Raw genomic sequence first — 17,787 nt, forward strand, 5'->3', positions numbered from 1 at the left:
CTACGTTGCAGCAGTAGTTATCAGGGACTTGACACTTATGCTAATGATGACGATCGCTACCACGGGAACAATTCCCCAAGTCTTGAGACGCCGGCGCTTCTTCACCTGGTGCCGAGAGCCCATCGAAACCTGAAGAGGAGCTCGCACTCTTTCAGCGTAGCCCAAGATGGCCTCGCGAGCACCGGGCCACGCGTTCGGCCCTCGCAGCCTGTACTGGTAGTTAAGGAGCGGACTCGTGATTAGAGTCCACCACAGCTTGATATCCGTCAGAAACAGCCAGTAATATTTGGGCTTGGCGCCGATGGCTCGCGCGAGGTCATTCACGTAGGCAACCCGGTCGACCATCAGGTAGTGACGTGGCGTGTCCAGGAACTGTCTCTTGGACAAGTCGTGCACTCTCAAGACCTCGTCTTGCATAACTTTCGTTGATGGAAGGGTCAGTTTTCCCGTCAAAACGCTCGCCATGTACCGAGCCTGCATTTCAAATCCCTGCGAGAGGTTCAGACTGGCGTCGATGTAGCCCAGGAACGCTATGTTAGGGTGCTTCGGGGGAATCATCCTCTTGTACAAGGGTAAGCGTTGACCGCCTGCTGGTAGAATGTCACGCGCGAAAGGGACTTCGTTCGTGTAACCGGTGGAAAACACTACCGCGTCTATTGGTTCTTCGACGCCGTTGAAGACCATGCCGTTTTCGGTGAAGGCCTCCAGGTTCGCGCGCAGTTCAATGCTTCCTGCCAAGAGTTTCAACGGAAGGATGTGGTTCGGGATTCCAGCCTGTTTGATCAAGGGATGAGGAGGCTGGGTGCCTAGAAGTTTGTGGTCGAATTCCTGGTTGCAGATCCTCTGGAAGTGCCGCGAGAAGAAATATGGCGGAAGCCAACTGTAGATCCATAGCCGGAGTTGGTTCAGAATGTAGGCGTCTGTTGGTACGCCTCCTATGTGCTGAGGGTATATCCAGCTCATGCGTCTTGTGACGAGGAGCACCTGTAAGCGAAGCAGAAGATCGAGCTTTATGTTAATATATACTGCGTCATTATGCGTAATAGATGGTTTTCTCCCTTATAACGTCAAGTAATTAGTCAATGTGTGCATCCGCAAGGAACAAGAAAGCGCGGAGTGCATTGTGAACGGCAAAACACCAAAGAATGTAGCAATTTAAAATTCTCCGCGCCTCCCGGCACGGAACACTGCATATCGAACTCGTACGTGAACTTATCTGGGTCTCGTCGCAATTCATTTTATTCCACTCCGTCGTTCGCGATCACTCTCCGTGCGAACCAAGAAATCAAAAGAAAAGGAAATGTTCCAGGCCTGAGGGGTAAGACATTAGGTCACTGAAACACAGTAAAACACGAAGGTGTATGCAGCCGTACTCGTTTTACCCCCAAGAAAAAATACAGTTTTGCTCATTGTTCAAATGCCGCGCGAAGTAGTTGTACAAGATTTGATTGTCCGATGAAGAAGCGATGCTTTTGGCGTTTGAAACGTGTACCTCTTGATAAGATAACATACATATAATCTAAAATGCCACCTGCGTATACCTTAATACTCGTCATAAAAAGGAAAAATAGTAATGTTCCGCGAGGAGCCGGACTTTTTTGACCACGGTTCTTGGGGTGAAAACAAGTATAGTTTGGAAAACGCTTGCCTACCTTCCTACTTATTCACGAAGACGGACTTGTTATTGGGCACACCTTTCCGTCAGAACTAAAGCCTTCAACAGACCGCTAAATTTAGCGAGGAAACTGTGACGTTACGTCGCATGACGCTGAGGCGTCACGTGACACTGACGTCACATGGCACCATGATGTCGTTTCGTGACACCATGACACTGTGATGTCACATGAGACTGTAACATCACGTCGTGTATCCTCCATTGTCTAGTAGTTGTTAAAATTTCAATTTGCGGTTCGCCTTTCTGACTTCGAAAGATGCCCAGCCCATGTCTCCCTCCAATTCCTCATTTGGTGTATTCCCATGTGCCCCCAGCGCTAGTCTGCCCACGCTCCTCTGTCGCATCTCTAAACCTCTACTAGACTTCAGATTCCATGGATAACATCGCGTTGCCAAACGATAAACCCGGCACCATGCCTCCTTCCCATGTTCCCTTAACTACTTCATACCTATGGTAATTCTATGCTGCCTTATGCTCCATAATTGCCTATTTGTTTTCCTTTCTTTACCATACTTTATTGTTCTACTAAGTATTGTATTCCCTCGTTCAGTCATAGTCCCATATACTTATACTTCGCCACATGTTCTATTAACTAGCTTTATAAGTTTGAAAATGAAACCTCTCAGCGAGTAAGTAATCCTCTCATCTAAGGGCGACAGTAGATAACGCACAAGAATTTGTCATATACGCTGTTTTCTTCGGGTTTTAATTCAAATTATATTTTGCTTAGACTACGCTTAGCGTAGGGAACATCGGAAACACGTAATATATAAAATATACACAGAAAAAAAGCGCATTTACACGATCGGTTACTGTGGTCAGGTCAACCGCAACGTCAGCTCCCGAAATCCCAAATCCCACGACTGCCGTCCTCTTGTCCCTGAATCCCTCGTCGGCGTACTTGTACTGTTGCGAGTGCAGGACACGTCCCTTGAACTTTTCGAGACCGGGAAACTTCGGTATCGACGGCGTAGCATGATGCCCCGTGCACACTAGGACGCTGTCGAAGGTCTCTTCAAACTCCCGTCCGCTGTCCAAGTCCAAGACTGTCAGCGTTCCGTCCGTACCCAAGCGGATGACATGGTGCCGATACCGGATTCTGGACGGCACTCCGAAGTGTTCCGCGTAGCTCCTGATGTACCGCAGGGTCTGTCCATGGGTCATGTAGACGGCCATCTCTTTCATTGGCGGGAAGTCGCTGTAGGCGGACATCTCCTTGCTGGTGTTGGTCACGGTGAACCTCATCACGGTGCTTCGTCCGGGCTCTTGCTCGTCGTCGCGGTACCACCATAGTCCGCCGCTGTTGGAAGACCTCTCGAAGCATACCACGTCCAGGTTCTCTTCCAGGCATGCCTTGACGGCCGTGATGCCACAGCAACCCGCTCCTATGACGGCCACGCGCATTTCACGACTCCCGCGTCTTGTGCCCTGGGTGCCCCTAAAAAGACGATTTGAATGGTTCACCGTATCTTGGACGATTGCAAACAATGTCGACGCACTTTCTTGTACCATTGAACGGGCATTTGTTAATCCGCTGCAGCGCTGGTCGTATGCACGATACAAAAGGACACGCGGTGTTCGCTGGAGGCATGATGATAAAATGTTTTGCGGACGTCGTCCCACGCGCATGTTCGAAGAAGTCTAAAGAGTGATTTTGCACGATTAATGCGACGGGGCTGTCACACAAGGAAGATCGACACCCCTCAGGTGCAGTGTCTGCAGCACTGTCTCTTGCAATGATCCGTATTAGCCAACGTTACCAAAACACTCAGTTGGGAAACTCACCCTTGAAACCTGGACCGCAAGTACCCTTGGAGACAAAGCTGGATGAATGGATGGATGAATACGGCTGAGCCCTTTGGATCGGGTGGTAGCTTACGCCACCTAGCCATTTTGTTTTACCATTTAAGCTTAGAATATTTAAATGTGAAATCTATATTCACTCCGCAGTGCAAAGAAAGTGAGGCTATGAAACCCCCTTGCCATCAGTGAATAAGAAAATACCTAGTTTTCTCTCGATTTCTGCCACCGTTCACTTAATCTTTGCTTGGTAATCTCTACAGTCTTGAAATCCACTCTCCCTTCGCTGTCTCTAAAACCCAATGACTTTATTAAATCTATGTTGTCTTCGGTAGGCATAGGGTGAAGCCCTTTACATTAGAGTATCAAGTGCTCAGCTGTCTCGTCCTCCTCTCCACAAGCAGTGCACACTGTATCCATTTCCTGGTACTTCACTCTGTATGTTCTGGTTCGAAGAACGCCCGTCCTCGCCTCAAACAGCAATGAGCTTCCCCTAGAATTGTCATAAATGCTTTCTTTGGCAATAACTGTTTTGTTTAATCTATAGCTTTCCAGAGCCGTCTTTGTCTGCATTCCCTCTAGCCACCGATCTCTTTCTGTGGCCTTAACTTTCTTCTTAACTGAGACTTGCTCTTCCGTATCTTCGCTATAGCCCAAAAACTTTCCTCTTAAGTTCTTAGTGCGCTGTCTTCACTTTGTGTCTACACTCCTCATGTATAAATAGCTGAAAACCTTTCGTGCCCACTGCTCCCCATCCATTTGCCTCAACCTATCCTCAAATTCTATCTTGCTCACCGCTTCCCTGCTCTCAAATGACGCCCATCCCATGTCTCCTCGTACTCCCTGGTTTGGCGTTTTGCAATGTGCCCCCAAAGCCAGTCTACCTACTCCGCGCTGTTTTATTTCTAGTCTCGCATGCGCTTCGGATTTCATGAAAAAGCACTGCGTTTCCAAAAGTCAAGCCAGGCATCATGACCCCCTTTCCAAATCTCTCTCACCACCTCATACCTGTTGTAATTCTAAAGTGCTCTATTTTTCATTACAGCTGTATTGCTGTTGCTCTTACTGCATTTCTGTTGCCTTTATTATTGTTTTTATACAGCCATATCTCACCGGTGACTTCAGGTAGCGCGTCCCGACCTGGATGCGTCCTAATTTCGGTCCTTCTACTGTATACGTTTTAGCGCCAAAACGGCCGATCAAAGTCAACATTCGAAGGTCACAGCGGGCGCTATCGAATGCAATACTCTGAGTCTGGATAATGCGAGATGGCGCCACCGACCATTGCGCGACTCAACATGAATGAATACGTGCACTTTCCGGAGTGGCCGCTGCGGGGGACATGGCGGCGTTGTGATCGCGTTTAGTTTTGTTCTCGACTACTGATCGGAGCCACTTTTTTATTGCAGGCCCCTATGGCAGTTTCCCAACTGAGTGTTCTAGTAACGTTTGTAGTAGCTTTGCGACCGCGGCTTTACAGACGCAGGTTTATAATCCCACTTGCTAAGATCTCAGCTGCTTTGAGCGCACCCGAGTTGTGAGCATGCGGCACGAGACGGGACAACCAGAGCATACTGACAGGATGAGAAGGGTAGGGCGTCTAGCGGCCCTATTGGATGCCCGGCATCCAGCACGCATTCGTTACCTTCCGCCTTACTTTGGCAGCACCTCCCATGGCGAGCAGTGGGTGCGAGCCCACTGCTCGCCATGGGAGTAGTAGGCTCGCCATGGGACAGTGGGCTTGCCATGGGAGCAGTGGGCTCGCACCCATAATGCGAGCCCACGCACCCTAAATGCGAGCAGTGGGTGCGAGCCCACTGCTCGCATTATGGGTGCAATACTCTGAGTGCAATATATATATATATATATATATATATATATATATATATATAAAACTGAGAAGAAAAAAACCCTTAGTGAAAAACAGCAACAACGGACGATTTAATCTTCGACGTTTCGGCCGGAGTCCGGCCTTCGTCAGGAAGAACTTTTACAGATGAACGCGGGTGGTATTTATACAATGCTATGGTCGAGTCCAAATTTCGGAGGGGTGACGGTTGAAGCTTTCGAGAGAGGGAAGCATAGGGCAGTTCTTATCCGGGCGAAGAAGCTTGACGGTCGGTGCCAAGTTTCAAGGACGGCGGGATGACGGTTGTAGCTTCTTGAGAGGGGGCGCAGGGTGACTTTGTGTCCGGGCCGGCAGCGGTGACCTATATAGACGATAGCGTACAATAGACGAAAGTTACACGGGCAAACTAAAGTGCTGTCTCAAAAAAAAAAAAAAAAAAAAAGGCGGCACGGTCACTTGTGTGCATGCAGGCATGCATGAGTCAAACCTGGAAGGGAACAATGTTAAACCTAGAAGTAAAAAGAAATACAATGGATATCAGAACCTGGAAATAAAAGAGAAGTTGATGGTCCAGTTCCGGCCCCAAACACAGTACCACTGTTAACAACAAAATCTACAAAAAAAATGTTTTTGGATTGTTGTTGCTATTCGTTTGTTAGCATTTTAATCGATGCCAGAGTACCGGGGCTTTCATTTATGCCTTGTTTAATAGTGTTAAATCGGTAAATTAGGTAGGATTCACGCTGACACTGACATTCACTGACAATTTATCAAAAGAATGTTTTGGGAGAGCGAGATGTTTGGATAAAGGCAGTGCCGGAAGATTTATGGCGTGAGATTTGTGATTATTAAAGCGCAGTCTAAATGCCGTTCTAGTCTGCCCTATGTATTGCATTTTGCATACCGTACACTCCAATAAGTAAATGACTTTCGACGAGGCACATGTTAAGTTTCCTTTAATTTTGATCGAGAACTGCGAGTGCGTGCTGCTGGCCGTGCTTGTGTGCTGCATCTGTTTACAGATTAGACATCCTGGGTGCCTGCAAGGCCCACATTCGTTAGGTGGTGGCGATGAATTTATCCGAGAGTTTACTAGCGCGTCTTTGAGGTTACGCGATCGTCTGTTGACTACCCCCGGGGCGGATGGAAACGCGCGTTTAAGGCGCTCGCTTTGTTCGAGAATGTTATAATGTCGTCTCAAGACATTATTCACATTAGGATGGTTTATGCTATAAGTTAGACATAGATTTGTGCGTTGTGTGGCGCTTTGCGTGGGGCGCGGGCTGATGAGGTCTGCGCGGTTCAGTTGTTTGGCTTTTCTGATTGCATCGTCGATTCTTTTTTTTTTTTTTTTTTGAGACAGCACTTTAGTTTGCGCGTGTAACTTTCGTCTATTGTACGCTGCCGGCCCGGACACAAAGTCACCCTGCGCCCCCTCTCAAGAAGCTACAACCGTCATCCCGCCGTCCTTGAAACTTGGCACCGACCGTCAAGCTTCTTCGCCCGGATAAGAACTGCCCTATGCTTCCCTCTCTCGAAAGCTTCAACCGTCACCCCTCCGAAATTTGGACTCGACCATAGCATTGTATAAATACCACCCGCGTTCATCTGTAAAAGTTCTTCCTGACGAAGGCCGGACTCCGGCCGAAACGTCGAAGATTAAATCGTCCGTTGTTGCTGTTTTTCACTAAGGGTTTTTTTCTTCTCAGTTTTATACCCACGCCTTCGGCCTCCCGCCACCATGCCCGTTATATATATATATATATATATATACGAGTTCAGCTATAGATGGGCTGTCTATCTGGGCAGCCTCGAGCGCGAAGATAGGCATCAACAAATGCAACAATAAACGTGCAAGATTCCTTTTCGTGCACTAAACATCTATTGACACGAGGTGTTTGTGAGAATTTTTTACCTTCGTCCGACGGCGATGCCAAATGCTCGGCCGTTTCGGTAATCCGTGGGTCTCGCCTAGAGGGCGATGGCGTCTACGTGACCTTGAGTGTTGGTGCGATAATAGTGGACAAAGAAAGAAAGGCTGGTCGGATTTGTTGCTTATCAGTGAGTTAGGCAGGAACACACTTGGCACTCCTCGAGGTCCTTAGGTCTCCAAACTCTACCAGGCTATTTCGAGCGTGAAGATATCAGCACCTGCCACAGTGTTTGAGGCACAGCAGATAATTCGCGTGTTGTGATGGGTGATAATACTAAAACAAAGGCGCTAAGCGATTTGAGCGATTACGCTGTGTTTGCAGTCAATATTTTCCCAGATTTTCTGGTGTTGTGCATGCTTTTAGAAATCCAAACGCTGACATTGAATGCTGTTGTAGCTTAGGTAGCCTAAACATTCGCTTCTTCATTTAACATTTTTTTTTTTTTAAATTTCGGAGTTTATTTGATTAAGGGGGTAATCTGTGTGGTGCTTACAGCGCACGTGATCACAAGAAAGCTGCGTAGTACCATTCAAAGCCTAACCAGAAAACGTTTCAGAGCTAATAACAAAAAAAAAAAAAAAATGTAAATGTTGGACTGACGTGATGTGATCTGCTCAGTTAGTGGTCTACCTGCTAGTAAGTATTTAACGTTATAATTTTACACGATCGAACTTGTAGTGTCCTGGGTTACCAATGCAGCGTCTTGGGTTGCTCCAGACCAAATTCGGAAGTTAAACTGGTCTGGAACGGTTGGTAAGAACACTATTTTTTTATTTAGTTAACTGATTGTTACTTGGCCAAATTTAGAACAACGACGAAAACGCGATGTCGGCGTCTGTCCAGGCCGCTGGCCTCACGTCGTCTCGTGCCGTCTCGTCTCCATCGTCATTCTGAATTTGGCCAAGTAACAATCAGTTAACTAAATAAAAAGTCAGTGTTCTTTCCAACCGTTCTAGACCAGTTTAACTTCCGACTCGGGTCTGGAGCAATCCAAGACGCTACATTGGTAACCCAGGTCGAACAAGACGCTACATTGGTGACCTGGAACAACCTAAGACGCTGCAAACTGGTACACCGAAACAAGCCGTGAGTGCTTATTACCAACACCATTGGAACTTGTGGAACCCATCTTCATGTCACCACCTCTAGTCTTCTGACCGTTTTGTTGTTCACAAAAAGTAACAGCATCTACACACGGCTGGAACGTGACGTCATCAGACTATGCCGGTGGTCATTCCTACTTTTCCTTGGTGAAAAAAAAAAGTTTCTGAAAAATGTATACTGCAGAAGGTACGCGCTCAGCAGCAAGGTCACCACAATGGCCGCGGATGTGACATCATCACTCCAAGGCATGTAGTACACATAGCTTGCAAGTGACATTATCGTGCACCGTGCTGGTGGTCATCCCAATTAATGCTTGTCCTTTGCCAAGGAGAACAAGTTCGGTGATACAAAATCCATACTGCGGGCCATTGCAATGGTCGCCGATGTGAGATCAGTTGAATCCATGTACAGAGTGGTAGCTCCAGAAGCCCTCCGGTTTAATTTGTATGCGAAGCTCGCAGGGTGCGAAGTTGTCCGCAAAGCCGCTAAGAGTGATTGAAAGGGGCCGAAGAACCGCTCCCACACGCGAACAACCCAAAGAGGCGTTTTCCCTGACATATCTTAGGGTACGCGTTTTACACCCCGTCGGGAGAGGATTACGACACCGCGAAATGGACCATAATTTGCAGACCCGAGCGAGGCACATGCGGGCGTCTTTGAGGTTGCCACACACGACGACGTCTCCCTGGGGGTTGTAATGGGAAGGGCTGCAGAAGTCAGCGGCGTTTTGAGTGCCGACGCCCTAATTACCCGTTGAGCACACGTGACGATTGCATGGTGTCGGTATTCTGAAGTGCTGCGATAGAATGGGGGAGGGACGAAGGAGCTCGAAAACTTTAAGGTCGGACGGAAGAACAGTACCAACCGAATCAATTTTTTTATACATGCCAGACCGATGAAGGGTATCCAGCCTTTGTCAGACTGCAGGCACCTCGGCCGGTATTCGAACCCGCCAACCGGAAATCCGTAGTGCACAGCTCTGCCGGTAGCCGCTTTTTTTTTTTTTTTTTGGCGTCTAGATTTTGCAAGGTTCTCGATCTATAGATGCACCACACACGGCTCTTTCCGCACAGACGCTCTGCCTTTTCCAGCGCGGCGTCCGTTTGGCCGCGTTACATTTATCGTTTTGGGACGGAATACCGCGTTTGTGGTCGTTTCATTTGTGCTTTACGAGCACCGAGGAAAACTAAATTCTCATCGTGTGACGTTTTGTTTTGGGTTTTTGCCTTTTCTTGCAGTCAGAACTCAGGTTTCGAAAGATTCGAAATCACTGAACTAACGTTTATAGTTTCGTGACATGCGCTGCCAACCCCGAGTGTGTTTTTTGCGCATCTTCCACAATGGACCCTTTTTTAAGATGGGTTCTGCACAAGTGCAGGCCCTCATTACGCAGCGGCAAAAGCTGGAACAGCGGTTGGCGTCTGGAAAGGGAGTTGCGCTACCTCTCCATACACAACCCCCCCCCCCCCCCCCCCCCCCCCCCCCCCCCCGAGGTAGCACGCCTCCCTTCCAGACACCCACCGTAGTTCTAGCTTTCGCCGCTTGGTGTCGTGGTTTAGTGAAAAAGGTTTGTTTGTCTTTTTAGACTTAGGCTAGGTGGCGCAAACTACCGCCCGTTACCAAGGGTATCGCCATTAACATCCATCCATCCATCCATCCATTCAGTTCATGGCAATGAGCAGCGTTCATTTCTCAGGCGCCTGCAGGAGTTTTCAACGCCAATTGAAAACGGCGCAAAAGTAGGCTACGTGGTAATTCCTGGTTATACTCGTCGTTGTAGCACAGCTTCAAAGCACCGCTGTTGACTCGCGAAGATTGGGCGCTGCCAGTTTTCCGATAGCTTTCTTTTTTCTTCGCACTTTTATTCTAGCCTTTCACGAATTCGACAAGTTAACTACCGCATATCGCGTGACAACCCGTGAAACCGGCGTCAATAACACCGGCAGTATCTCCGCTGTCTACCATTGTCTCGCGCGGGCCACAATGAAAGATAAATGCGGAGTACACGTTTTTCGTCCACACCCTGCGAGATTTGAGCGTTGAACGGCGATAATAGGACACGTCGAAAGTCTTAACAAAAAAGTTTACATTTTGAACGATATTTTTCTTTTTTTGAAGTAGCAGCCTAAAGAGGGCAGAACGCTTCAAGCTTGAAGTTTCTACGAACATATCGCGACACTGTTAGCGCGAACAAGCGATTCATTTCTTTTTATTTTCTCCCTCTTGGAATCAAATGGCTGCGATAAAAAACACTAGTCAGGTGGAATGTTCTCACACGAGGCACTAACCCAAGCGGTAAAATTTGACGCCTGTCAATACCCTTTCGAGGCCAAATCCGAAAAAAAGCGTCGATGCAATATGTTCACGTGAACACTTTCGCTCATTAGGGAGTTTTCGTAGACCGCGCTACCCCCTCCGCTAAGCGTTCCGCAACGAAGAAGTCGCTACTGCGCCTGCGCGCCGATAGCCTTGACTGTGGAGTTCCCGCTATCGTAGCGGATTGCGGAGGGCCTTGCGGGACGGCGAAAACGATCTACGAAAACTCCCTATTGTACACTGCACACTATACGGAGGGCACGTTCGTCTGCTTCTGTCTCAGGGGTTGGGATGATGGCAGGACGCCGATCTCTATTGGCCGATTGAAAAAAAAAAAAAAAACAAAAAAAAAACAGTGGGTAGACTTTAAGGCATCTAGTATTGAGGTCTACCCAGTATACTTTCAATCAAAGCCAGTCACTCGGCGTTGTTCTGATGTCACCGCAACTCCTTTCGAAGAAGCAGACGAGTTGCTCTCCGCATAGCAAGATGGCCGCCGTTGAGAGGCCTTACTTACAAAATGCCTCACAGCCGTGGTGCACTTATAGGTGATGCCACTCTGCTTTTCGCGAGAGGAACGTTGACAGGTAGTGTTTGGAGCTAGCCTCGAACCATGACTGCAACGGCGTAGGGGGTGCTGCCACGAGGGGGCCCATGAAACGCATACTCAATCGCAGACGCAAACGCAGACATAAACACAGACGTAAACGCAGAAGGATTCTGGTATTGGGTGTAGGAGCAAACGCCAGAACTGCGCGTTTCTGTTAGCGTTGCGTGCTGAACACTGTGCACGGTCCATGCGTACGCAACGCCGCGAGCATTACCTACGTATGCGCAATACTAAAACTCAGTGTTAATTGTTCTCGAACCCAGGCGCAAACGCAAACGCAGACTGTGGCTGGCGAAGACACGGCCGTTATTTAACCGTGCGGACGACCCAGCACTGGAAGCCTGTGATCATGAGTATACAAGAAATTGGCAAAGCTGCCTTCATAGTCGCCTAAAGGATCGTTCGGAAAACGAAAGACTGCCAGCAATCAGCGGACACGACAAAATACACAACCGCGGTGCTCAGCTCATCAATAGGGTCCGAGTCCGACGCCGAATGTCCTTCGACGCTGCGATTGGACCCGAGGCACAGCCGAACACTGACGCAACTCTCGCGACCAATCAGCGTCTGCGCTCGACCTCACTATATACGATGACGTGGAAATGCAAGTGCACGGCTTTTTATTATTCTAAGGAGTGTCGACTTCACGCTGCAAATAATATCAATACAAAAAAAAATAATAAAGCGACGAACATTAGAAAGAAAGGGGACCATCGAGTGCATGCCGGAAGGCCGGTCAACCTAATTGGAAACGGCCAGTTCAGGCGGGCACTTGTTGCTCCCGCGCGGCGTGACCATTCCTTTTCAAGCCATTATCGAAGCGGAATGGACAGTCCGAGAAGACAGAACGGATTTTAAATTAAAAGAAATAAATAAAGAAGAAAGAAAATGAAGCCGGTCTGAAATAAAAAAGAGGTTGAAGTCACCCAACCCAGCGCCTCCGGGCAAATAATTCGCACGCGGTCGGGCAACGCGCTCGGTAGGATTGAGCCGTTTGAGGTTTGCAGAGCGGAAACGGTCGGGAGGCTGTTTTTGTGGGCGCTTCCTGGTATGGGACACGCCTGTCTCTCTGGCCGCTGCATGCTTGCTTGCGGACGTTCAGGTGGCGCGCGCATAATAACCGCGATTACGCACTGGCTGGTGGGCGCATCAAGATCGTTTCGGAGATCGTTCGTTAATTGAAGTTTTAGCGTGACGCGTATAGATGTCTTGGTATTCGAAATGAACTTCCTTTTTAATGTTGGGAGACTCCCTGAGCCGTGGGAGAAATAGCCCAAGTCGGAAGTCAGATTGCTTTTATGAGCATTATTTAGACACGCGGAAAGTTATAGCCTGGTTCATCTAACGATGGACTGCAGCTGACCCTGTACGAGCCATTCCGACTGTTCTAGCGATGGAAACATATTGTTCGTTTATCTTTTTATTCAGACACTAGGTGTAGGGTGGCAAGGCAAAAGGCAGATTTGCTCCACCTGATGAGGCTGTTTCCCGTTTACTTTGCTCAGAAAAAAAAAAAAGAACTTCTGCAAGAATTGAAGAAAAAATTCAGTCACAACAGCAAATTGGTAGCGAAAAATCAACACAGTATTTTATTATTTATTTTTGTACAATGGTTACTTTAAGAATTGTAAAAAATTATACAATAAATAAAGCTCGGAGTACCTCACGTGACTACGCGTCTCGTGTGTCGCTGCGTCCCTTCCGAACGCCACGTGACGCTTACACCATAAGCCTGGCAGTTCGACGACGGAGCCATAGAGTGCCCGGTCGCAGATTTGGAGCGCGAGGTTCTGGTAGCACACAGCATCCAAGAGCCATTTCTCGAGGAACCCACCTGGATGTCAGCGTACAGCTTTTGCAGCGGCGAGTACCCGAAACACACTTGTTCGCTCGGGAGAAGTGTTTCGGCGGCTCGCCGCAGCGGGGCGCCAGTCACGTGGCTCTCCTCTCATCCGTTGTCTGCCGCTCCACCTTCTCCATTTAGGCGGCCGCGTCTTGTGGCGATCTACCAAGGTTTGTCAGTATATTGGAGGCTATGCTTACACGATATTCGATTTATCGTAAGGTAAAATGGAGTTCTATCTTGACATGGCGTCCACTGGTGACCCCGTTGTAGTAGATATGGCGTCTGGTCTGTAGCGTTTTCCTGCTAGCCTGAGTCCTTTAACGTGCTGCTTCAAGCAGCGACGATTTCGAGAGTGCGAGCTCAGCCATACTAGGTATACTGCGTGATGCACATTAAAGATTCTCAGGTTAACTGTCGTACTATGCATTGTTAGCTCACAGATATTTGCTTCTAGACAAACTTGCCGTATACCGTCTCCCGTGTGTTAGCGCACAGCAGCTCAGAGCACGTGGAGCAAAAGCTCGCCCCGCTGAGAACCCAGGGATCCTGGGTTCAATCCCCAACTCCCTGCCACCCGTTTCAATTTTGATGAACATTCTACCGGCGAGCTGTCGTGTACCACTACTGCGCGACGCATGCTATAGAGACCCCGGGCTAGCAGTGGTGCTGTACTGACCAAACATTTCAACTACAGCGTAAACCAATGTAGCCGCGCCAGAAAGCCAGACCGACCTTGCTCTATATACGGTGTGAGCCTCTTTGGTTTCCCGGTTTCTCACTTTCCTCTCTTATTGTTTTGTCTCTAAATTCTTCGTTTTGGTCGCAACGTGCGAAGGTATCCACCAATCAATCACCATTTGTAATTTACAGAAAAAAATAAACTCTGGTACGTCGTATTTTTGCCTGTAGCTATGAGAATGCAACGCCGCGACGTCCTCGTTGCATAGACGCCATACGAGGTAAATAATTTAAATCATTCCTTTCATTTATATAAATCCATTGCCAAGACGGCGTTACAAAATCGATCGAGAATTCAAGAAATGCACACAAAAATGCACAACACGACAACAACAAATGTAGGTTACTATAACTTCATCTCACAAATATCTGCAGTGCCGTAGCCTCCAGTATGCTGACAAAGCCTGGCAGATCGCCACGACGAGCGGCCGCCGAAATTGAAAAAGTAGAGCGAAAGACAACGGATGAGAGGAGAGCCACGTGACGGGCGCCCCGCTGTGGCGAAACGCCGAAACACACTTCTCCCGGGCGATGGAATGTCCGCTCGTGCTTCTCGCGTTCTCCGCGCTACCGCTTCGTTTCTCGTCGGGTTTGAAAACAATGTTTCGGGTCCTCGCCGCTGCAAAAGCTGTGCGCTGACGTCCAGGTTCCCGAGAAGTGCTCTGTGCTACCAAATCCTCGCGCTCCAAATCTGCGACCGGGTGCACTATGGCTCCGTCGTCGAACCGCCAGGCTTTGTGAGTATAGACCTTTTCCACAAGGGCGCCGCCATCTTGAATTGTCGTCACTTCCAGTATGGGCGACGAAAAAAAAGTAAAACGTTTCAACCTGTAACTAGTAAAAAAATAGAGGCGAGCCAAAACGAGAATGTGTGACGGTTAGGCTTATATCCTAAATGTCTTCTATTGGCGTGGCAACGGCAAAGTTACGTTTTCGCCCATACTGGAAGTGACGTCAATTCAAGATGGCGGCGCCCTTGTGGAAAAGGTCTATAGAGGAGGCTATGCAAATGCCCACAATTTGGGCGTGAAACTAGGGATCATTGTAAAACTCCGGGAAAGAGCCACCAGGGTGAAGTGACATCGAACATATGAGTTCGTGCACTTTGCGCTCCAAGGAGCTCGGAGGCCGTGGTTCCAGTAGATAGGAAGAAAAATATTTTTTAAAATGTCTGTTTTGAAAGTATTGGTTGTTCGATCGCGGTGGTGGGTCTATTCAGTCGCGAGATAAAAATTAAATTAAAATTACGGGCGACACACAAGACCGTCCTTTTAACTGTAAGTCTAACCAGCTCAGAGATTAGAATGCTAATGTCCTAATTATGATCCGATGAGGTCTCATCAGCGTTTTGTCTTTTTTGTATTTTATACGCCGGTCGATGGTTCGCCGTGACTGATAAGCTGATAGGTGTCAGCGTGGCGACATTTGACCGCATTTCGTTGCTCGCGATTCGGGGCGGATGCAGCTAACGGAAATGGCCCAGCGGTTGGGCTGTTATTTCTTCCGTGCGGAGTATTTTTCCGGACTTGAGATTAGCGTTGTTCCGGTTTAAGGTATGACCAGATGGATATCGAACCTCTTACAGCCCCTGAGTCGACGCTTTTTTGTTTTCTTTGTCCTGCGACGTCGACGAGGGACGGATGACGAAGTGTAGTATTTTTTTATTTAATGCCGATTTTTAGAACTATTAACTCTTTTGTGTGAGTCTTTAAGCCGTTTGAATATGCTCTTTTTTATATAGGCTGGGAGTTGTGAGGGTTAATTTAGAAGTCATGGGGGTCATTAGAGAGGAGGCGTGATTGGTTAGTTTTTGAAATAACTAAAAGATTTTGATTACCTTATTAAGGCGATAGGGTTTAGGAGCTCGTTCCGCAGAAAACCCGGCGTCGGCGTGACCAAAACATACCATAATGCAACGCGCGCAGCCACGTCACACGTGACTGCGTGCGCGTCGCATTATGAGATTTACCCGCTACATTTCGTGGTAAAAATTTTCCGCCAAATTTAGCGGGTAAATCCCATAATGCAACGCGCGCCTCCACGTGTGACGTCACGTGAGACGTCACACGTGGCTGCGCGCGTTGCATTATGGGACCACGCACACACGCTTGCGCGGCTTGGCAACCAGCGTGCGTTTACATGACAAGGCTTTGCGAACGGGACCTGACAACGCTATCGCGTTCCTCTCTTAAAAGTGAAGCTTAAGCGTCCCCCAAGTTTTTAATTTTTGTTTTTGGGGCATAATCTGCATGTCGAATGGATGCTCGACCTCATTATAATCTAGCTGTGACATAAAATCTCGATTTAAAAAAAATGCAGTGGGCGCTACTGCTCAAGGAATGTCAACCTTGTACGTGGCTTCATACCAGACTTGTACGGCGCATATTACAAGTAATCAAATTACTTGTAATCATTTACTTTTTAAAGTAACTTTGTAATAATTTGAATACATTTATTAGGAAGTAATCGTCAGAGTAATGTGATTACCTTTTAAGTACTAAAATCACCTGTGACCGTTACTCTTTTTTCGGTCCCTTTTTTAATGGCGCACTTTGTTCGTACAATTTTCCTACCAAGGAATCCTCGAACCAAGCCTCCGGCAGGAGGATGGTTTACCAAAATTGGTGTATTAAGAAGATAAATAGTTTATTATTCGGTTATTCAACAAATCCAATAACGAATGGATGGATGGACGTTAATGGCCATACCCTTTGTAACGGGCGGTAGCTTGCGCCACCTAGCCCAAGTCTAAAAATACAGTACGAAAGACTCCTTTTCTAAACCGTCAGGAAAAAAAGGTCTTTCCAAAAATCCGAAGTAATCGAAAGAGTTAGGGTTAATATTTCAAGTAACGGCGAATTAATTTTCTTCTTGAGTAATCAAGAAGCCTAATTGACTACTTTTTTAAGCGAGAGTAATTGCAATTGTTATAAATTACTTTTTTCGAGTAACGTGTACGAAACTGCGTTTTTTTTAATGAAATCTTTACGTCGCGGCTAGGCAATACTGAGGTAGAGTGTCAATTCTTCTGCTACATTATGCCCCCTCCCCCCAAAATGAAAATCGAGAAAAGTTAGTTGAAATTGTCTAGTTAATGAGTCAGCTCATTTCGACTATTTTGTAATGACACGAACTTTGTCCCAGGGCTCAAATAACCCTAACGCAGGTTTGCATTTTTCGTGTGTATATATCCTGGACGCCCCAAGAAACATCTTGTATATTAGTATGTTTTATAAATGCGGTATTTTGATTCTAAAATATAATTGGGAGAGTCGATTGTTGGGCTAGTTGGTTTTGGAATTTGGAATACATTTTAGCGCTCAAAAAACAGGGACAAAGAGGCGAGAAACAGACAGCACAGTGCGCCTCTTTGTCCCTGTTTTTTGAGCGCTAAAATGTATTCCAAATATAATTGGGAGGCAAAAACTAAGATTAAATATGAATGCCATCGGTTTTATAATAGATACAATATAAAACTTCGAAAGTAAATTCTTTTTGTCAGAATTAGGTGTTTTCCTTTTTTTTTTTGGCTGCCGAGAAAAGGAAAAGCCAGGAATATGGTGGGATAGAACGGGGGGTGTGACAATCACACGGGCGAGAGCGGTCCCTCGATTCAAGACCAGCAGATCAGGAATGCACTAAAATAAAAACTGTGTTAGTCCTTTGTTCCCCTCCTCCAGTGATTATTTTTGGTCATCTTTGTCCTGCTCGCTTGCACCTTTGCATTTAATTGCATTTGCAATCATATCCTTGTGCCCTCACTCCGGGATAAAAGAAAAGTGTACCATTTTACCCGTCACCCTTCACCGCATTGTAGAGTAAAATAGGCGTCATCTCCTAGAGATGTCAGAAAAATAATTATTTGGCGGAAGTCTATCTTCGCCTGGAGGCACACATCTGTTTTCAACGAACATC

At 47.3% G+C, this 17,787-nt stretch overlaps 1 protein-coding gene across 1 annotated transcript; it reads right to left on the reverse strand.

Moving 5' to 3' along the window:
- Positions 1-3,091, reverse strand: LOC8038926 (flavin-containing monooxygenase 5-like). The gene is made up of 2 exons (XM_042289336.1): positions 2,477-3,091; positions 1-984 (listed from the first exon to the last, which is right to left on the reverse strand). The coding sequence occupies exons 1-2, from the start codon at positions 3,077-3,079 to the stop codon at positions 1-3; spliced, it is 1,587 nt and encodes a 528-aa protein (XP_042145270.1). The 5' UTR covers positions 3,080-3,091.
- Positions 3,092-17,787: the final 14,696 nt, after the last annotated feature.

Source organism: Ixodes scapularis, unplaced genomic scaffold, assembly GCF_016920785.2.
Source record: "Ixodes scapularis isolate PalLabHiFi unplaced genomic scaffold, ASM1692078v2 PGA_scaffold12__126_contigs__length_90152505, whole genome shotgun sequence".
Taxonomy (NCBI): Eukaryota; Metazoa; Arthropoda; class Arachnida; order Ixodida; family Ixodidae; genus Ixodes; species Ixodes scapularis.

Coding starts and splice junctions, on each gene's coding strand:
- LOC8038926 (XM_042289336.1), bottom strand. CDS start 3,079: ATGCGCGTGGCCGTCATAGGAGCGGGTTGCTGTGGCATCACGGCCGTC. Junction 985..2,476: donor TGACCACAGTAACCGATCGT/GTAAATGCGCTT, acceptor CTTCGCTTACAG/GTGCTCCTCGTCACAAGACG.